The sequence below is a fragment of the Centropristis striata genome, chromosome 5 (genome assembly GCF_030273125.1).
Source record: "Centropristis striata isolate RG_2023a ecotype Rhode Island chromosome 5, C.striata_1.0, whole genome shotgun sequence".
NCBI classification, from domain to species: Eukaryota; Metazoa; Chordata; class Actinopteri; order Perciformes; family Serranidae; genus Centropristis; species Centropristis striata.
This window is the reverse complement of record NC_081521.1, coordinates 18,884,252-18,902,883: the sequence shown is the minus strand read 5'-3', so window position 1 is coordinate 18,902,883 and position 18,632 is coordinate 18,884,252. Positions and strand designations below refer to the sequence as shown.

Here is an 18,632-nt window from a genome sequence, read left to right as displayed (position 1 = left end):
ATGCTTAATTTCCCACTTTATTCCCAATTAAGGATTTGTCAAAGTTTTCCATCATTAGCATGGTGTGAGCTCAATGACTTGTTGAACTATGGGGACCAGAGGAGGAAAATGGAAGAGTCAGCAAATGGGAGGTTTATTCCTGTCGTCCACATCCCCTCAAGTCCACTGAGCTCAACGGCCTAATGTATGACAGTGTGGAAAAAAGGGGGAAAGGGCCAAAAGCAAAAAAAAACGCTTGTGTCTCTGTTGAGCGTAGATGTATGTGTGTGGAAATGAAGTTGTCAAAAACTGTTCTTTTCTTAGAAACTCACCCTTCTTGCCAGGCCCAGGGCAATGTAGCACTTCTCCCCAGCATCAACGATCTCCACTTCGTAGTAGTGGCAGCGGGTGGTGAGTGGCTGGCGGGCCTGGGCCAAACCCACGTCCATGATGCTCTTTCCTTTGCCAACATACTCCAAGAGCTGAGAAGGGGAGAAAAAATGGGAGAGGGGGAGAAAAAAGGAAAGGGGTTCACATATTTTAAGAACTAAACAATAAAAAGGTGCTAATTAAACATGTTAAAATGTTTTCCCACCATGAAGCTGATTCACTCCAAGACGGATAATGATGTTGTTGGTGGTCAAGTTTTCATAAACAACTATGTCCACTAAAGGAGTTAACATTCCTCAAACTAATTCATTCCAACATGGGGATTAAAAATGCTGCATCTCACAATTTTTATTACTTTCCAAAGCCAATCCAAGAGGAACACTCACTTCTCACAGCGATTGGCCAGATGTGCACAGAAGAGTAAATACGCAGGATTTAAACCTCTATATGTAGCTCACCCTTTATTAGACACCCAGCAGCATGGCTCTAGGGATGACCTCATGCATCTGTCCACCACGGTGGTCCAGACTGAAGTATCTCAAAAACTATGAGATGCATTGTTATTAAATTTTGCCATTCACGGTCATGATGAAGCTGATGGGGGCAGCCTCAAGAGATTAAAAGTAGCAAACTCGCCTATAAACCCCCGTCTATTGAAACTATAAGAATAAAGTTTACAATCAATATCTAGAAGAAAAACACCAAGTCCAAAAAACTTTGCTTGAGCCGGTCAGAGTTAGGAGTTAGGCAGATTCTTGACAGAATACAACGCAAGTCAAATCTCCTGAAATGATTGACGTATCACACATCAGTTTATACGAGACCACAATTTCCACTCCCATTTCTGGTGAAAAAACATCTAAAATTAGGGTTTTCTGGCTCGGTTACCGAATCGGTCACATCGTCTAAATTTGACACACATTACATATAAGGCCTTATATATATATACAGTGGTTGACAACCTCTGTTTGTGAAGGCCAACCCAGTTTCTTTCTTTACGTTTCTTTACACACGATTTGTTTGTGATAATTATGTAATGTGTATACAGGTACATCTCAAAAAATTAGAATATTGTGAAAAAGTTCTATATTTTTTGTCAATTATTTCAGAAAGTGAAAATCGTATATTATATAGATTCACATAATATTTCAAGCCTGTATTTCTTGTAATTTTGATGATCATGGCTTACAGATAATGAAAACACTAAACTCAGTGTCTCAGAAAATTAGGATACTACATAAGATCAATAAAGAAAAAGACATTTAAACATAAATGTCATGCTTCTGAAAAGTATGTTTATTTCTATACACTCAATACTTGGTTGGGCTCCTTTTGCATGAATTACTTCATTAATATGGTGTGGCATGGAGATCAGCCTACGGCAACATGTTGCTTTGATAGCAGCCTTCAGGTCATCTGCGTCTGGTGCCTTTCACCTTCCTCTTGACAATAGTCTATGGATTCTCTATGAGGTTCAGGTCAGCCCAGTAGGTTTGCCAGTCAAGCCCAGTAGCACCATGGTCATTGAAACAGCTTTTGGTACCTTTGCCAGTGTGGACAGGTGCCAAGTCCTGCTGGAAAATGAAATCAGCTTCTCTATAAAGCTTGTGGAAGTATGAAGAGCTCTAAAATTTCCTAGTAGATGGTCCACTGTGTTTTTTGAAGTCCATAGTTAACGCAGCCAACACCAGCAGAGGACATGGCCCCCCAAATCACCACTGACTGTGGACTCCAATATTGTACTCATATTATTGTATTATTGTACTTTCGCAATATTCCAATTTTCTGAGACACTGAGTTCTGGGTTTTCATCATCTCTAAGCCAGAATCATCAAAATTACAAGAAAAACAGGCTTGAAATATTTCACTCTATGCGTAATGAATCTATATAATGTATGAGTTTCACTTTCTGTAATGATTGATAAAAAATATTGAACTTTTTCATGATATTCAAATTTTTGGAGATGTACCTGTACTTGTGATGATGAATTCAAGATGATAAAAGCAAGTACTCAAATATGGAAATGACATAAAATCCATCCCTAACAACTGTCCCTGGATTACTTTTGAGACTGAAGAAAACTTAAGCTATAATTTGAGAAAATATGTCACCAGGCCGCCATTTTTGTGCTGTTTGAAAACTGACCGAGCACCGCCTCAACATGCATGTGTCATTCAGCGCTACGTCACAAACATTTTTTGTTGTTGGTGATCGCGTTTTATTGCTTTGATCGGTTGTAGGTCTAGTCAGAGGCACTTTTGAACTGAGAAGTTCCAGACTAATTTGCATTTGTGAATAAGTTTGTTGATGCCAGGCTGAAGAAAATTTAAAAAGCTGATTATTCTGAGGCAAGTTCTGCAGTTAAAAAGGACCACTTTTGAGAGGCCGTTCAAAACAGCCATCAACACTTTTGCCCTCAGACATGGCAGACTGAGTTGTATAGAAGAGTTTGTTTTAAGCATACCTGAGCCTTCAGTTCCTCAGTAAACCCAGTTACTGCTGTTATTTAACTTTCCTGACTTTCTTTGTTGACTTTATTTAGTTAGTCAGACTAGGCCCAAAGGGCCGGCAGTAACGTAAGCCTTCTGTAAGTGGGAAAGTTGAGATGGAGACAAAGATTGAAGACACAGCAGATCAAGCTTGGGCAGGATCCTCGGCCCGCTGTTGTTCCAGAGGCAAAGGACTTAACCACGCAAATAGCTTTTGCAACGTTGTCCTAAGTGAGTGGGCACCATGACAGATTGACACTTCCAAACCCAGTCAAACCCTCACTGAACCGCCTACGGTGACTCAGCATGTATCAACAGCCACTTGAGACTGCATGTACAGCACCTGATGGTAATGCAATTACTTTCAGGTCTATTTTGGTTTTAAGCATCTAAACAGGTGAAGATGGGTGGATACAGGTGAGTAGGTGGGCAGCTAGGCAACCACAAAGCCTTTAGGCTGAGCAGTGTTTCCATGTCCTGTGAGTGCATGTGTACAGGGAAGAATACGCCCCCGGTTTGAAAGGCTAGCATGACAGACAAGCCGGGGGTGGACAATATTACTTCTGTATTAAGCCTTTGTGTGTGTGTGTGTGTGTGTGTGTGTGTGTGTGTGTGTGTGTGTGTGTGTGTGTTTCACTAGCCGCTTGAAGGACACACCTGGTGGGAACAGCTATTCAACATCTACGTCAAAAAAAAAAACCTCAAGTGTCTCAATTAAGTTATTACTCTTTTACCTTTTTGTTATTCCCTGTTGCTTAGTGATACATCAAACTGAAAATAACTCAGAAATGAAACTGAAGTGGTCAAAAAGTTTCATTTCAGACTCTGAGCTATGCTGACTGTTGTATATGTATAGGCTGTACGTATAGTTCATGTGTAGCCAAGTTAAGTGGATACACTAATGCACTGATAAACACATTTTCATCAAATGTGACAATGTGACAAATATTCACTGAAAATCTGTTTACACAGCAGAGAGGAGAGGACAGGAGAGACTGTAAAGAAATAATTCAATATGTACAATATGTGGAGACACCACACATCACAGGAAGAGGGTCGCAGGTTCGACTCCGTATCAGTGTGGGTTTTCACTGGGTACTCTGGCTTCCCACAGTCAAAAAACATGCACTTAGGTATAATCAGCGACTCTAAATTGCCTGTAGGTGTGAATGAGAGTGTGATTGTCTGTCTCTATGTGTGAGCCCTGTCTGGCGACTTGTCCAGGGTGTACCCCGCCTCTCGCCCAATGTCAGCTGTGATCGGCTCCAGCCCCTGGTGACCCAAGTGCGGATAAGAGGTTAAGGATAATGAATTAATGAATTAATGAAAAACCAGAGGGCTAAACTTACATAAAAATACATAAGCAAACAGGACCATCAGTGAAAATATTGGCTATTTCCATATAGCTACTCTCAAAGTCTTTCGTCTGCCGCCACCAGGTCTGATTTCAACAAAATTACTCAAAATCATACAGGTTCTCCAGAAGCAGAAACCAGGCCGCTGTGGACAGACCTAAGATTGGCTAAAAGCTCTGTTGCCAGCAAAAGGAGCCTCTACCGGTCAGCCAACACAGACACCACGATGCTGGAGGGCCACGCCGTTTTACTGGGCCCACTGGAGGGAAGTGAGACACAGTAGAACCACAACCAGGACTGAGCAGGACAAACTGTCAGGCCCTGCTGCCGTAAAATGAGGTTTTCTAAAGGCAGTCTGCTGCTCATGAAAACACTTGACTGACTTGTCCACCGTCTTGTAGCTCTTTTTAATTTAAAGAGCAGCATTGTGCAATTGTAGATTTTTCACCATAACAAAAGTTACTTCCAACTTCTCCCAAGTGTCCTGTTGCAAAGTGCTGTTGCTATGCATTTTTCACACAAATGGAGATAAAGCAAATAACTTCACATTCCTGGAAACATTTCTTTATAGTACTCTGCTGATTAATTGTTCACATGGACAGCCGTCACAAAGCCTTCAGCTTTAGCCTCCTCCGCCTTCTTTATTACAGACTGCCCTTTCATTTGTACTCTAGAGTCTCCTTAACCTGCTGCACTTTCATGTCTGGACAACAACAGTTCTTTTGGGAGACGAGGGAAAGGGTTTCGGTGCGATGAGCATTCAGTCACACCTTTTTTTGTTGCTTCTTGCTGCTGAGTAATGGAAGGAGGCAAGAGAGAGACGAGAGGGCAGGAAAAAGAGAGACGTAGCCTTGAGCAAAGCATGCCTCACTGAGATAGCTGACAATCTCCCTCTTTCTCTCTCTCACTCCTATAATTCGGAGTGTTGAGAATGGTAATGGTGGTGTGCAAGGCCGTGTTTTGTTGAGCCGCTGCCTGGGAAACAGATGTAACGCCCAGAGAATGGTCCTGCCAATTTCCTGTCACACCTAATAAGGGAACTTAAAGAAAGGTGAAACTGAAATTGTGAGACCTCTTCTTTATTATGTGGTTCACACTTGTCAAGCACACTTTTGATCTGATTAGACATCACGCTACAGCTGCTGAGTCCATATAACTCAGCTGCTTACTTTTGTCTTTTCTGCATTTATATCTCTAGAAATATACAAAGAAGCAAATCCTGGTCCTACACCATCTACTCTCAAACTAAATCACATTATGTATGTGCTTAAAAACTCAAATATGGACATTAACGTGTGAATGATCTTGGCCAAATGTGCCACTTTGATTTGGAAAAAAACATGAGCTGGCCTTGTCCTTGTGTGATTCCCTGCTCTAATTCATCTCTCCCTCGGGTTGGATGCCCTCCAGCAGCTAAAAATGACTTGTCCATCAGTCACTTTTTTGTACATAAAGGCGACCAAGACGAATATCCTGATGGAGTGAAAATCACCACCACAATGCCAGAGCTGGTCACAGCCACTCTGTCATTGCAGCTTTTTTTAAAAGGCTAGCAGCAGAAAAAGGTGGTGTTTGTACTGAATGCATCCACTAGTGCTGAACGGTGTTAAAATTACCTAAACCATGCCATGACTTTGTTTATATTACCATGAAACACACTACTTAGCTCAGTTTTTTTTTTTTTTTAAATTACCCAAGCAAAAACCGCGACAACTCAACTGCTTATTCATTAAAACTTCTGCATAATCGCTCACATGTTCAAACTCAAATGATGGCTTCGTAGCTGACGCCCGTTTGTAAATCATTTCTGTTTGGGAACAAATTTCGGTGTAATTTTTTTAAAAATAGCACATCCAAAACAAATCACACACTATTTACAAAGTCTTAACAACTTTCTTGTTCTAGCGTGCAATGTTTCGTGTGATATCACAATTTCTTCTCTGCAGAACTGACCCCGTTTAACTGGGGTAGGAAGTTCAAAGAGGCACTTAGCACCAAAACAATATGCAGAAATCAAAACACAACCTGTAATTACCATAGCACTGACACAGTGAGTGAGGTGGAGTAAGGTGAACAAGTATTTACTGTTAGAAGACAAGATGGTATTTGCCTTGATGCATGCAGCATGCCTCACGGCAACCTCCCCACCTGCAGCAACACTGTGTTTAAAATTCTGTAAGACAGCAAGTGACTCCCTTTATGTTCTGACAGTGATCTGGTATGACACACTGGCAATAACATTTGAATACTACGCAACCACCACAAGTTATTTCTCGCAACAACTCCCTCAAACAATAGACTGTGCAGGTTTAATCAATCAACCGTCCCTCGGAGATTTGTGAAAACTTGGGACCCGCATTGTTGACCTTCACTGACATCTCATCACTCACTGGCCATGTGGAGCTTTTCATCACCTTTTAATACACTCCATTTATTATCACTGTTACCACTGCTGGGAAGATGTAACTTGCAGCTCCAGTGTCAGCGGGTAATGCCACCAGTGCTGATTAACTTGGAGAAAGTCGTAAAAGTTACAGTTTTAGAGTAAAGTTTACTCTCGGGGCTGAGAGTTAAACAGCACCAGAGAAAGAGAGCCATGAAGAGATGGCAAGACGTATAGAATAATACATTACGTTTGTATACTTTGAATCCACAGTTATGTTGTATGATGTTTTATAGCAATCCTCTAGGATCCAAGTCAATACGATTATAATAAAAACTTTCACCTAAGCCAAAGTTTCAATTTGGCCAATAAGTCTCAGCACCAGATTTGCTAAAATAAAGGCACAGATCAAATCTTTACTAGAACTTGGTCGATTGCTGGTTTTGCTGGTCCTTTCCGGTCCAGTCTATGAGCTTGAACCAGTTTGGTTTTATTCAAGCCAGCTAAAAACACAATTGTCATTCTGGCAAATCAAAAAATATCCTACATTAGCAACCTGTGCCAACAGCTCCACTGCGCTAAAGCCAACATAAAGTTAGGTACAGTTTTTTATACACAGAGACTAGATTATACCTGGATAGGTCGTCTAGCTATATTTACTACCACCAAAGTATATCTGGAGGCCTATTTTAGCTTTTTTATGTTTTTATTTATTTATCCTTCTAGGAGAACAAAGCCATCCGGGGATCAATTATCTCCCCTCGCTCTATTGTACATACTCTCCATCAACACAGAGTGAAAGAGAGGTTCTCTGGCAATTTTTTTAATGTTAGGAAAACTGTCAGTGAAAAGAATTCACCACAGTATGCAAAAAAAACAAACATGTTTCCTTTTAAGAGTGGGATCTGCCTTTGCATTTATCACAGTCCCTCTAACATCCAACATCACAGCACTACTTTTTGTGTCTGCTACGAGTCTTTGCATGTAAACTATTAAGTAAAAACTGACAGTATCACTATAAATAATATTGCAATACTCAGGTGTATGGATGTTTCTTACACATTGTATTTTGTCACACTGAAATATGATAGACCCCAGGAAGAATAGCTGCTGCTTTGCAAAAGCTAATGGGAATCTAAATGAAAACAAACAAACAAACACTCCTTTTCATGATGTGGTCTGTATGTGGGACATGTGAAGTAGGTCAGCGAGTGCAGATGAGTGGTGGGATTTTTGAAGCAACACCAATTAAAGTAGAAACACTCTCAAATTACAAGGTGTCATGTTCTTGTAAACAATCAAACAATATGTTTACATTAAACGTTACTCGCCAAAGCCCATTCTGTGTATCCTTGAGCACTAACAAACATGTTGAATGCATTTCCTTTCTCATAAAACATTTGCAAAGGCCAAGTTTTTTTTTAAGTATTTCAATTCCTGTGTTGTTTACATCCAAAAATCTTCTTCCTTGACTTTGCTTTTGAACTGCAGCATATTTTGGCGTGTTACTGCCACCTGTAGCTCACATGCAATGACCTCCTTGAGCATTTGCACGAGATAAACAAAACAGTGACCCACAGGAGCCAGTATATTCTTAGGTTTGATGAATAACATGCAGGGAGAATGAGCCAAACACAAATTATATTTTCCAAGTCCACATTAGGCTTGTCAAAAGTATCGATACTCAAAAAAGTATCGATACTAAAACGTTGTATCCAGATACAATACTCATTTTCAAAAGTATCGAGTATCTGAAGCTTGTTATCATAGTTGCAGTTTCTTTTTGCGGAACTGTTTTTATTATAAATATTTAACATGTGGTTCTGTTAATTTTTTACATGTTGCATTTTTCTTGTTAATAAAAATATTTCTGTTAAATTTTGGGGTCTTTGTTTTTATCCTTGTCGAAAATGGTATCGCGTATTGAATATTTTCCTGAGTATCGGTATCGAGTTGAAAATTTTAGTATCGTGACAACCCTAGTTCACATAACTGCGAGGGTTAAATTTCCTAATCTGCCCACAGCTACACTGTGAAGCCATGATTGAACAGTCAAATGACAAATATTCACTGAAAATCTTTTTACAAAGAGCAGAGAAGAGAGGACAGGAGAGGCTGTTTACACAGAACAGAGAGGAGAGGACAGGAGAGGCTGGAAGTAGAGGTTGAAATGTGGAGACCAAATTTCTTTTCAAATATTCACTTTTTTGTGTTATATGAATAAATTCCATCTGTAACCAGTCTGGCCATTCTCCTCTGACCTCTGGCATCAAGGCTCACTGGATATTTTCTCTTTTTCAGACCATTCTCTGTAAACCCTAGAGATGTTAGTTCAGCTGTTTGTGAAATTCTTAGACCAGCCCGTCTGGAACCAACATCACTTAAATCACCTTTCTTCCTCATTCTGATGCTTACTACATGCCTAAATGCTGTCATGTGATTGGCTGATGAGATATTTGCGTTAACAAGCAGTTGAACAGGTTTTGTTTTATTGTTTTATTAAAGGATCCCCATTAGCTTATGCCATGGCAGTACGCTAGTCTTCCTGGGGTCCACATTCCAACAAGCAATACTCAACAGCCCTACAACAACTTTAACAGTAAAAAAACATTCCAAAATAATTAGAAAAGTGCAGCACAAAAGTACATTACAAAATGCAGCACAAAATACATTCCAAAAGTGCATTACATAGTGCATTTAATGAGAAAACAAATAAAATACATAAAAAAACAATACAGCTTTAACCAGTATCATTGATTGTAATCCTGGACATCAAGAATCCAGGCAAACATCGCTTCTATAAAAAGTAGCGTCCTTTCAACCAAAGTAAACGAAAAAAGAAAAAGAAAAAAACCAACACCTGACATTAACCACTGACAAAGTACATCTTTAATTTCTTTTTGAAGGATATTTTGCTTTTTTCTTGACAGATATCAAGTGGTAATTCATTCCATATTTTACTCGCTCTATAAAGCACTGTTCTTTTCAGAGAATTAGTTCTTGGATGAGCTTGCACAATATCACCCTTGTCTGCCTTCCTGGTATTATGTTTATGCACAGTATTACAAAAAACTATTTTATCTCTCATGAACTCAGGTCTGTGTGTTCTCAATGTGTTGCTCAGAAATGTCTCTGTGCGTGAGGCCAGCCTCTTTTCAACACTGAGCCATGATTGGCTAGATTGCATTTTAAGAATGCTAGTTCTAGACAAGCAACCTAGAACTAGCCTAGCAGCCCTGTTCTGAACAACTTGTAATTTTGTCAGATCTCTTTTCGTGCCTGAGGCCCAGACCACTGAACAGTTATCTAGGTGAGATAATATTAATGATCTACAGACTTGTTCCAGGATATGAAATGGTACATTTGGTGCACATTGTCTAGTGAAATAAATGCCAACCCCCATTTTTTTAATGATTCTATCTATATGTTCTGACCATGCCAGATGGTTATCAATGACCATGCCCAGTAATTTCACCTTCTCCACCTGTTCAATGGGCTCTTTGGCCACATATAGATCCAATTTTGGCCTAGCAGCCAGTTTGTGTCTAGACCCTAAAATAATACTCTTAGTTTTAGATGTATTCAAGACCAGCTTGTTCGATCCATGCACACCTTCTAGTTCTTGTGATACAACTCCTTTGAGTTCATTATATGTATTTGCTGCATAATACATTGTAGAATCATCCGCATACATCACTATACTAGCATTTTTTTTTTTACTGCAGATGACAAATCATTAGTAAAGATAGAGAAGAGGAGAGGTCCAAGAAAACTTCCTTGAGGCACACCACAAGTTAAGTTACTGATATTAGATAAACTGCCATTGTAGTAAGCTCTCTGTGTTCTAGCAAAGAGATAGCTCTTAACCAAGGTAATGGCAGTGTGTGGAAACCCATAAGAAATAAGCTTTCCAATCAACAACTCATGATCAATGACATCAAAAGCAGCACTGAAGTCTAGCATAACAGCAGCTACTACCTTTGAGTCATCAATTTCTCTTAACCAGTCATCTGTGTCAGTGCTGTGCTAGTTGAATATCCTTGTCTGTACGCATGCTGGTATTTGGTGGTAAGTCCATTTGAAGTGAAATAGTCCTGTATCTGAACATAAATAACTTTTTCCATAATTTTACTCAGTACAGGAAGAATACTTCTAGGGCGACTGTTGGGTCCACTATAAGTTGATCTACTATCCTTGGGCAAAGGAATAATTTTACCCTCTTTCCACAGTCCAGGACACTTTCCAGTTAACAAACATCTATTCAATATATGACATATAGGCCCTGAAATGTGATTAGCAGCCAGCTTCAGTATCTTACTATCTAGGTAGTCAGTTCCAGCCGAACCATAGGCAGGGAGGGACTCCAACAACCTCCTGACCTCTTCAGTGTTAACACATTGGAATTCAAAAGTACATTTCTTATCATTCATTATTTCATTATTAAGTTAAAAGTGTTGGAATTAGTGCAGCACATATTTTGCCTTAATTTGTGAACTTTACTTGTAAAAAAGTTATTAAAATAATTAGCAATGTCTAGTGGCTTTGTTAGAAACACCCCATTTGCCTCTACAAAAGAGTCACACCCATTTGTCTTTCTTCCCATGATTTCATTTAAAGTATTCCAAAGTTGTTTACCATCATGTCTCGCATTACTTATTCTCAGCTTATAATATTCCTTCTTTTTACTTTTGTTCAATTTAGTCACCATGTTTCTCAATTTACAATAATTTAGTCTATCCTCAGCAGAACAAGATGTTGCCAACACCCTTTTAGCTTCATCTCTTTCTTCCATTAAACATTTCATTCCCTCATCAACCCAAGGGGCAATTCTAGATTTCACTGTAACTTCTTCATGGGAGTATGTCTATTTACAATTTCCATAAAAACATTCATGAATTCATTTAAAGAAATCTCTGGGTCATCAGCTGTATACACACCATTCCAATCAATTTTTCCAACATCAACTAAAAAATTGTTTTAAATGAATCTCTTGTATGTCCTTTTGAATTTTAGGAGCTGTTTTTGGAATCTTTGATTTTCTTACTATAATATTGGCCCTCATTTATCAAATGAGCGTAGAAAGGAGCGCAGATCTGAGTGTATATTTTGTCTTACGACAGGGTTCACGTGTGATTTATCAAACGATCGTATCTCGCCAATCACATCGTAAAAATGATCGGCTGTTGATAAATGTGGCGGCTGGAAACAAGTGTAATTTAAATACCACGCCCTAATATATACCCGATTCAGATGGCTCGCCTTCAGAGTTTACGACACCGAAGGGCGCAATACGGCCAAAAAGTCAACTTTATTAGCAAAGTGCACCGTTACAAATAACAAAAGGGGCAATATAGACATATTAAAGCAATACGCAGCGACAGAGGTTTATGAAATAAAAGTACTGATAGTTATAAACTCAAACAAGTTCACTGAATATTTTACATTTGGAGCACGGACTTAGAAGTTTTCACAGCTTTTTGGTTGAAGGAGGTAAACAATGTTTTAAAGTAAGTTTTAATTCCAAAAGAAGAGGAATTTCTCAGATGCAGAAAGTGAAACGCTGACGTCCAACAGCTGCAACACAACAAACTGGTTTTGTTTGGCAGCATAAAAAGTGAAAAGGAAGGAAGTCAGTGGTGCTGTCAGCAAAGTAGCGGACCATTAAACTCCCGGCGAGGTTTGAGTAATTCATTTATACATCGTGATATATAAAGCCTAATAATCTATGTAATATCCGAATATTGCTATTATTATGATGGAGATATATTATTCACCTCTTTACATTTACTAAGAATGATGTCCTAGTTAGAGGAGAGTGTGACAGCGCTGATTGGAAATATTTATATTCTGTTTAAAGAATTTTACGATCGCAGGGTGTATTTATTTTGGATTATGTTTTAATGATAAATGATGTAGTCTAAACATGTTTTGCTTTGTCACCATTAAAAATCAAAACACCAAAGAGTTTGATCAGCTCCAGGCATCGATACAATAGTCTAAGATCAATTCTCCAACTCAGACGTGTGGACTTCACGATGACTCAAATTTGCGTACACGACTTGAGAGCAGACGTGAGATCTGATCATACCCTCTGCTCACATCCAAATTGATAAATGCCGAGGCTTGCGTAGAAATGATCTTACGCCTACTTTATGCTCACTTTCTGACGTACGCTCGTTTGATAAATGAGGGCCATTGTGATCTCTGAATCCAACTGGTAGAGAAACTGGCTTTGAACAGCGCTCCAGGACATTGGTGTAAATATGATCAATGCATGTTGCATTACTATCTAGACAGTCAGTATTCATGTCCCCAAGCAAGTAAATTTTACTCTTTGAATCAGCAACTCTGTCAATCATATCACACACATCATTAAAGTACTGAGAATTTGCTCCAGGAGGCCTGTAGCAGCAGCCAACCAATATTGTCCAAAGAATCTTGCAACAATTGGCCTGGATCTCTCTCCTGTTGATTTCCCAGTCCGATGCACATGTTCAAACTCCATGCCTGAGAGTTTGAGGTTCTCAGCGAAGATCTTCCTCACCTTCTTTTCTGATTCAGCCCAGTTCTCATTTTCAGACTCAGGAATCCCATCAATCATGAAGTTATTTCGTCGTGACTGACTGTCCAAGTAGTCCATTTTTGGCAGAAATGAAAGGATGTTTGTGGCAACAACTGAGAGATCTGAGTCTATTTTGGAGGGTCTTGTGGTTGATGACTTCTCCTTGGCCAGGAGCTCATCCACATCTTTTTGCGTGTAGTGGAGGCGTTCTCGCAATTCGCTTATTTCCTTCACCATTGCATCCAATCTCGTTATTTGACTCAATTACAATTGTCAAAAAGTTCTTGCAGCTGCGCTCACGCTTCCCCAACAGCTCTCTATAAAACAGTTTCTGTTGTTCCAACATTTTACGCACCTGGGTTAGGTCATAAAGTCCTCATCTCCCCCTTTCTTCACCTTCTTTGGTGACATGGTGTTAGCTGCCAGCTGCTAGTTGGCACCCTGTACCCTGTAGCCTGTATCCTGATGGTAGCTGGTAGCTGGTAGCCAGGAGCTGGGCTGGTGGTAGCAGCTTGCTGGAGCTTGAAGCCTGGATCTGGCCTGGTAGTAGTAGTCAGGAGTTGGGCTTGTAGAAGCTGCTAGCTGGGAGCCTGGGTCCAGTCTGGTGGTAGCTGCTGGCTGGGTCTGGATCCGGCCTGTGAGGCCGGAGAGCGCAGCTCGGTCCCGGTGAGCTCCAGAAACAAGATTGACAAACAGGTGTACCTAATAAAGTGGCAGGCGAGTGTAACTCTTGTTATACAAGTATATGTGCAACTGATCGTAACTCTGTATCCCGATCTGGTAAAATATATGTGTCTAGTGTAAAGGTGGTGAAATGTGATGCTCAACTTTTAATCCTGTTGGGACTCCCATAGAGTGGATTATAAATCAGGCTTTTCTCCAGTCATGTAGTGTGACGCAGGTCCACTCTGCCTCACTCCAGCAGTCCATTGATTTTTCTTGGATTAAATTATTCGTAGTTTCCTCTTTTCTCACGCTGCTCAGTGCAGAGAACTGGAGGCAAACCGTGATGGTGCCACTGTGAGACCTGGGAGGCTGCAACCATAACAACTTGATGGGAAAGTTGTGAACTTTCATCCACCAGCAGTGTCATGTTAGGACTCTTGACTATTGTTCCTAGAGGAAGGAAGGAAGGAAGCAGGCAACCTTAGAGGGGCGTTGGTACAACAGCTGGCTCTGGCAGTCGGAAAAGGTACAACGAGGAACGAAGCAGTGATGATTATAACTTGACAATGATCTCTGTGGTTTAAGAGATGCTCTGGAGAGGATACTGCAATGTGGAGCAGAGTTTAAAAAAAACGTTTGTGCACATCTGCAGCACAAAAGCTGCGTCAGAGGGTGAGGGGGGTGCAGGAGGAAGTGAGCGTGAGATACGTGCTGCCAGGGAGTGCTGGTACACTTGGGAAAACTGATAACTGTAGACCCGGGTGCTGTCCACTTACTTGTCAGCCCGCTCATCCGCAGCTGAGGGGATTAAGTTGGTGGGCACAGCGACTGCTGTGACAACAGGAGGCAGAGGATTGGAGACTCGTGTTCGCATTGAGCCGCACGTACGCAGGGAAAAGGCAGCCAAAATTCTCCTCTCAAGGAAAACAGCCGAGCAGGAGCATGGTGGCATGTGGATTTTTATCAAACATGTAGTGTTTGCCTAAGACACCTGCAGCTGACAGTCATGACAAGGGAAGAGAAAATAAATCCCTCAATGTATTTAAATCAAGAAGTAAGATCACCCCAAAGGATTTATTGGTGTTAAACTAAAGCCAACAGATCATAAAATCTTTATAAACAGAGATAATGGCTCCTTGTTGTCAGAGGAAACTGCAGTTTTCATTTTGTTCATGTCATGTGATGGAAAAGATTTTCTTTCCTCTTCTAAAAGAGTAAATTACTAACCGAATTAACTAGGAAAGTAATGCTGCACTGACTTCAATTGATCAGAAAAGTAAAAGAATGTTGAACCTGTTGGAGCATCATAGGTAAACTGGGAAGAAAAGTGGCATATAAAATGTGTTGCAGCCATGTGTAAGCAAAGTTATATTCCGTATGATATATCAATGACATCTGCAAAGGTTTTTGTAGGAAATTATACATCTTCTTCATGACAATATGTGTCCATATACAATATAGAGATGAGCATTCCAAGCAAAAGTTCTATTCGATATTCGCTGGGAACTATTCGACAATTACTTGAAGTTCGCTCCACCCCGCCCCCCCTCCCACCCACATACACCGCATGCCGTTTTCAGGCACCCTGGCACTGTTTTAGTCTGCAGAACAGCTCTCTGTATTTTCAAGCCAATATAATGGCAGGTGACTGTAACATTTGATTCAGTTATGTCCATGAATCTGTGGTCAGAGACAATTGTCAAACGACTGGGCAGCTCACATACATTAACGTAATAAAGTTTTGCTTTGTTGTTGTGGATTTGTGATATACTAGAGTCTGCACTGCACCTGGTTTTTTAAATTATTTTTTTACTTCTTGTAGTTTGTGACGGCTGGAGAAGTCTCTGCATGTTTCTGCCGTTTTTGTATGATCTGCAGCATATACTGGCGTGACATTTGGTTGCATCGGCTTATTTCCAGGTGCCGGTAAAACGAGGGAAAACAATGGAAAGACAAAATGGTTGCATGAACCATTCCATTTTTTTCCAGTGCTTGGTTAGGGAACTCAACTTCCCCCTGCTCAATAGGAGTCATTAAGAGTGGAGGCAATGTAAAGCTCTGATTTTTCTAGTTGGTGTGTAAAGCACATTTTTAACATGTTTTAAAGTCCAGGTAAAGCATATAAAGGTATATATATATATATATGTGTGTGTGTGTGTGTGTGTGTGTGTGTGTGTGTGTGTGTGTGTGTGTGATGTGAGTTTTCCAAACCACAGAAAAATGTGTTATTAAACACCCAGCCAAATCTGAATCAGAAAAAGTTAGAGTTATGATAAGGAAGCTCCAGTGAGTCATTGAGCCATGATCTTACACTGGCCAAAAAATCCTGAACACATAAATGGGGGAAAACTGTTTTATGGTCTAATCTATTCGGTCATATATAGTTTAAAGTCTTTTTACATGATTTCAGCTATTATTTTGCAAGTTGTAAAATATATTTTCATACAAGTCTCTGTTTAACTTTATCCAGAATTTAAGGGGTAAGAGTTAGGTAGCTAAAGTTTAGTATCCTCACGCAGCAGAGAGATTGCCTTGTTTTTAAAGTGGTGTTTCTATTTAGGGGAGTTATTAAATGAGGATATCTGCTGCACAAGTTCACGTTTACATTTTGCATAATGACAACTCTGCTTTCATTGCATACCAAGCTGCCAGTGAAACTCTTTCTACAAAACACAGCTAACAAGGGCATAGCAGTCAAATTAAAATTCACTCCTTCTACTTCAGTTTTCCACTCAGGTAGAACTATGAGGGCAGGGTGTTTATTTTCCTGAACAAATGGCCTTCAGATGAGTGATTAAAGAGTTGAAAGGAACAAAGAGGGGAGAAAAGTAAAGGATAAAAGAATGAAAACAGTAACCTCCCTGAAAAGTAAAAAAGTTTCCTTTTATACTAACTTTATCGGAGCAGTTTCAAGGACAAACAATATTAAGATTCAAATGTAATATTTGATTGCAAGTAACAGAAAGAGAAAGTTATAAAAACAGACTTGAGTTGATTGAATAGAAGCGAGAATATTTGGCAATGAAGGTGTGATGATAGTGGGCACAAACCCAGGATCAGATACTCACCTATCTAAACAGGAGTGCCCCTACCCCCTGACTGTAATATAAGCTATTCACAAAAGCAAAGACTTAGCTGCAGACAAGTCACTACCATCACCATTGTGCACTGTGCATTCTGCGGCTTTGCACTTCTCAGAACTGCCTCATCAAAAGCATACCAGTTAGAAAAGTCATTTATCTTGCAGCAATCTTTTTTCCGTCACCCTGTAACAATCAGTAAGGACAGCTGTCATCCGGAACAGTTATTATCCACACTTATCACTCACAACAGCAACGTGTTAAAAAAAAAAAAAATCCCTGTTTTGACCAAGTGCTCATGAGGTGATGTTGGGTGAAACAAACAGCAGACGCGCCAGAGAGGTGTAATTCATCTATGGCAACCGAACGATAGACTTTTAAATCATCGGAAACCACCAAGACTGGAAATATCTGTTGCGTGGCCGCACATGTGAGAAAGGAAAAATATTTCCATGCCCCTTAAAAATATAGCTCACAGCTATGGGCTCTACATATTAAATTTTTACAGAAATCCATAGGAGTTTTGTTTTGACAGAGCGCAGAGGAGAGCAGAGCAGTGAAGTCAAGGAGGGAGGTGAAGCAAGGTTAGGCGAGGTGAAGAGAGGAGAGGAGTCAGAGAGAGGAGAGAATCTTGATGACAGGATGTAAGGGCAGAGGAGTCAAGGAAAGACGAGGAGAGGAGTCAAGTGGAGAGGAGAGGAGTCAAGGATAGAAAAGAGGATTTAGGGGGAGAGCGGTCAAGGAAAGAGGAGACGAGGAGTCAAGTGGAGAGGAGAGGAGTCAAGTGGAGAGAAGAGGAGTCAAGGGGAGGTGAGAGGAGTCAAGGATAGAAGAGATGATTCAGGGGGAGAGGAGTCAAGGAAAGAGGAGGAGAGGTGTCAAGTCAAGAGGAGAGGAGTGAAGGATAGAAGAGAGAATTTAGGGGGAGAGGAGTCAAGGAAAGAGGAGGAGAGGAGTCAAGTGGAGAGGAGAGGAGAGGAGTCAAGGATAGAAGAGATGATTTAGGGGGAGGGAAGTCAAGTGGAGAGGAGAGGATGGAGGAGAGGAGAAGACAGAAGAGGTAACAAGAATAGAAGAGAGGAGAGAAGGAGAGGAAACGAGGAGATAAGGAGAAGAGGGGAAACAGCGATATAGGTTAGGAGAAAAGGACAGAAGAGGAGAAACAAGGAGAGGACAGGAGTTAAGATGAGAGCGCTGAGGAGTCAAAGGAGAGGAGAGGAGAGGAGAGGAGAGGAGAGGAGAGGAGAGGAGAGGAGAGGAGAGGAGAGGGTTGGAAAAGTTGAGAGTTTCTGGTTGAAACCACACAATGAAATGAATTAGAAGTCAAAACCAACACAGAGATTAAGTGGGACCACCGTGTGTCTGACATAATGTTCTCCCCTATAAGCATAATCTTACCTCATACTAACCTCTCTACCCTTCAAAACAAACCTCACCCTTCCTTGTCTTTAGCTTCCACACAAAAATCCTTGTTAAAACATCACAGCCTTATCAGTTTAAGTACTATCAACTCCCCACATGACAACTACATAATTGATCTAAAAGTGCTAATAGTAGCATGAGAGAAAACTAAGAACAAAGTGAGAGAAACTGGACTGCTGAGCGGACCACGCAGCCCGGCACCCCAGCTGTGAAAACCTCCAACCACATGAGAAAGAGTAAAAGATTCCTTAGAGTCCCGTTACTCCACTTATTGAATTTTTACAACCTGGTGGACTGCCAGGCAC

At 40.5% G+C, this 18,632-nt stretch overlaps 1 protein-coding gene across 1 annotated transcript in view; it reads right to left on the bottom strand.

Moving 5' to 3' along the window:
- Positions 1 to 18,632, bottom strand: part of spryd3 (SPRY domain containing 3) — a 79,964-nt gene that overhangs the window by 38,909 nt on the left and 22,423 nt on the right. Inside the window, exon 7 of the mRNA XM_059332802.1 lies at positions 312 to 461. Within this exon, the coding sequence (XP_059188785.1) occupies positions 312 to 461 (150 nt within the window). The remainder of the gene's footprint in view (positions 1 to 311; positions 462 to 18,632) is intronic.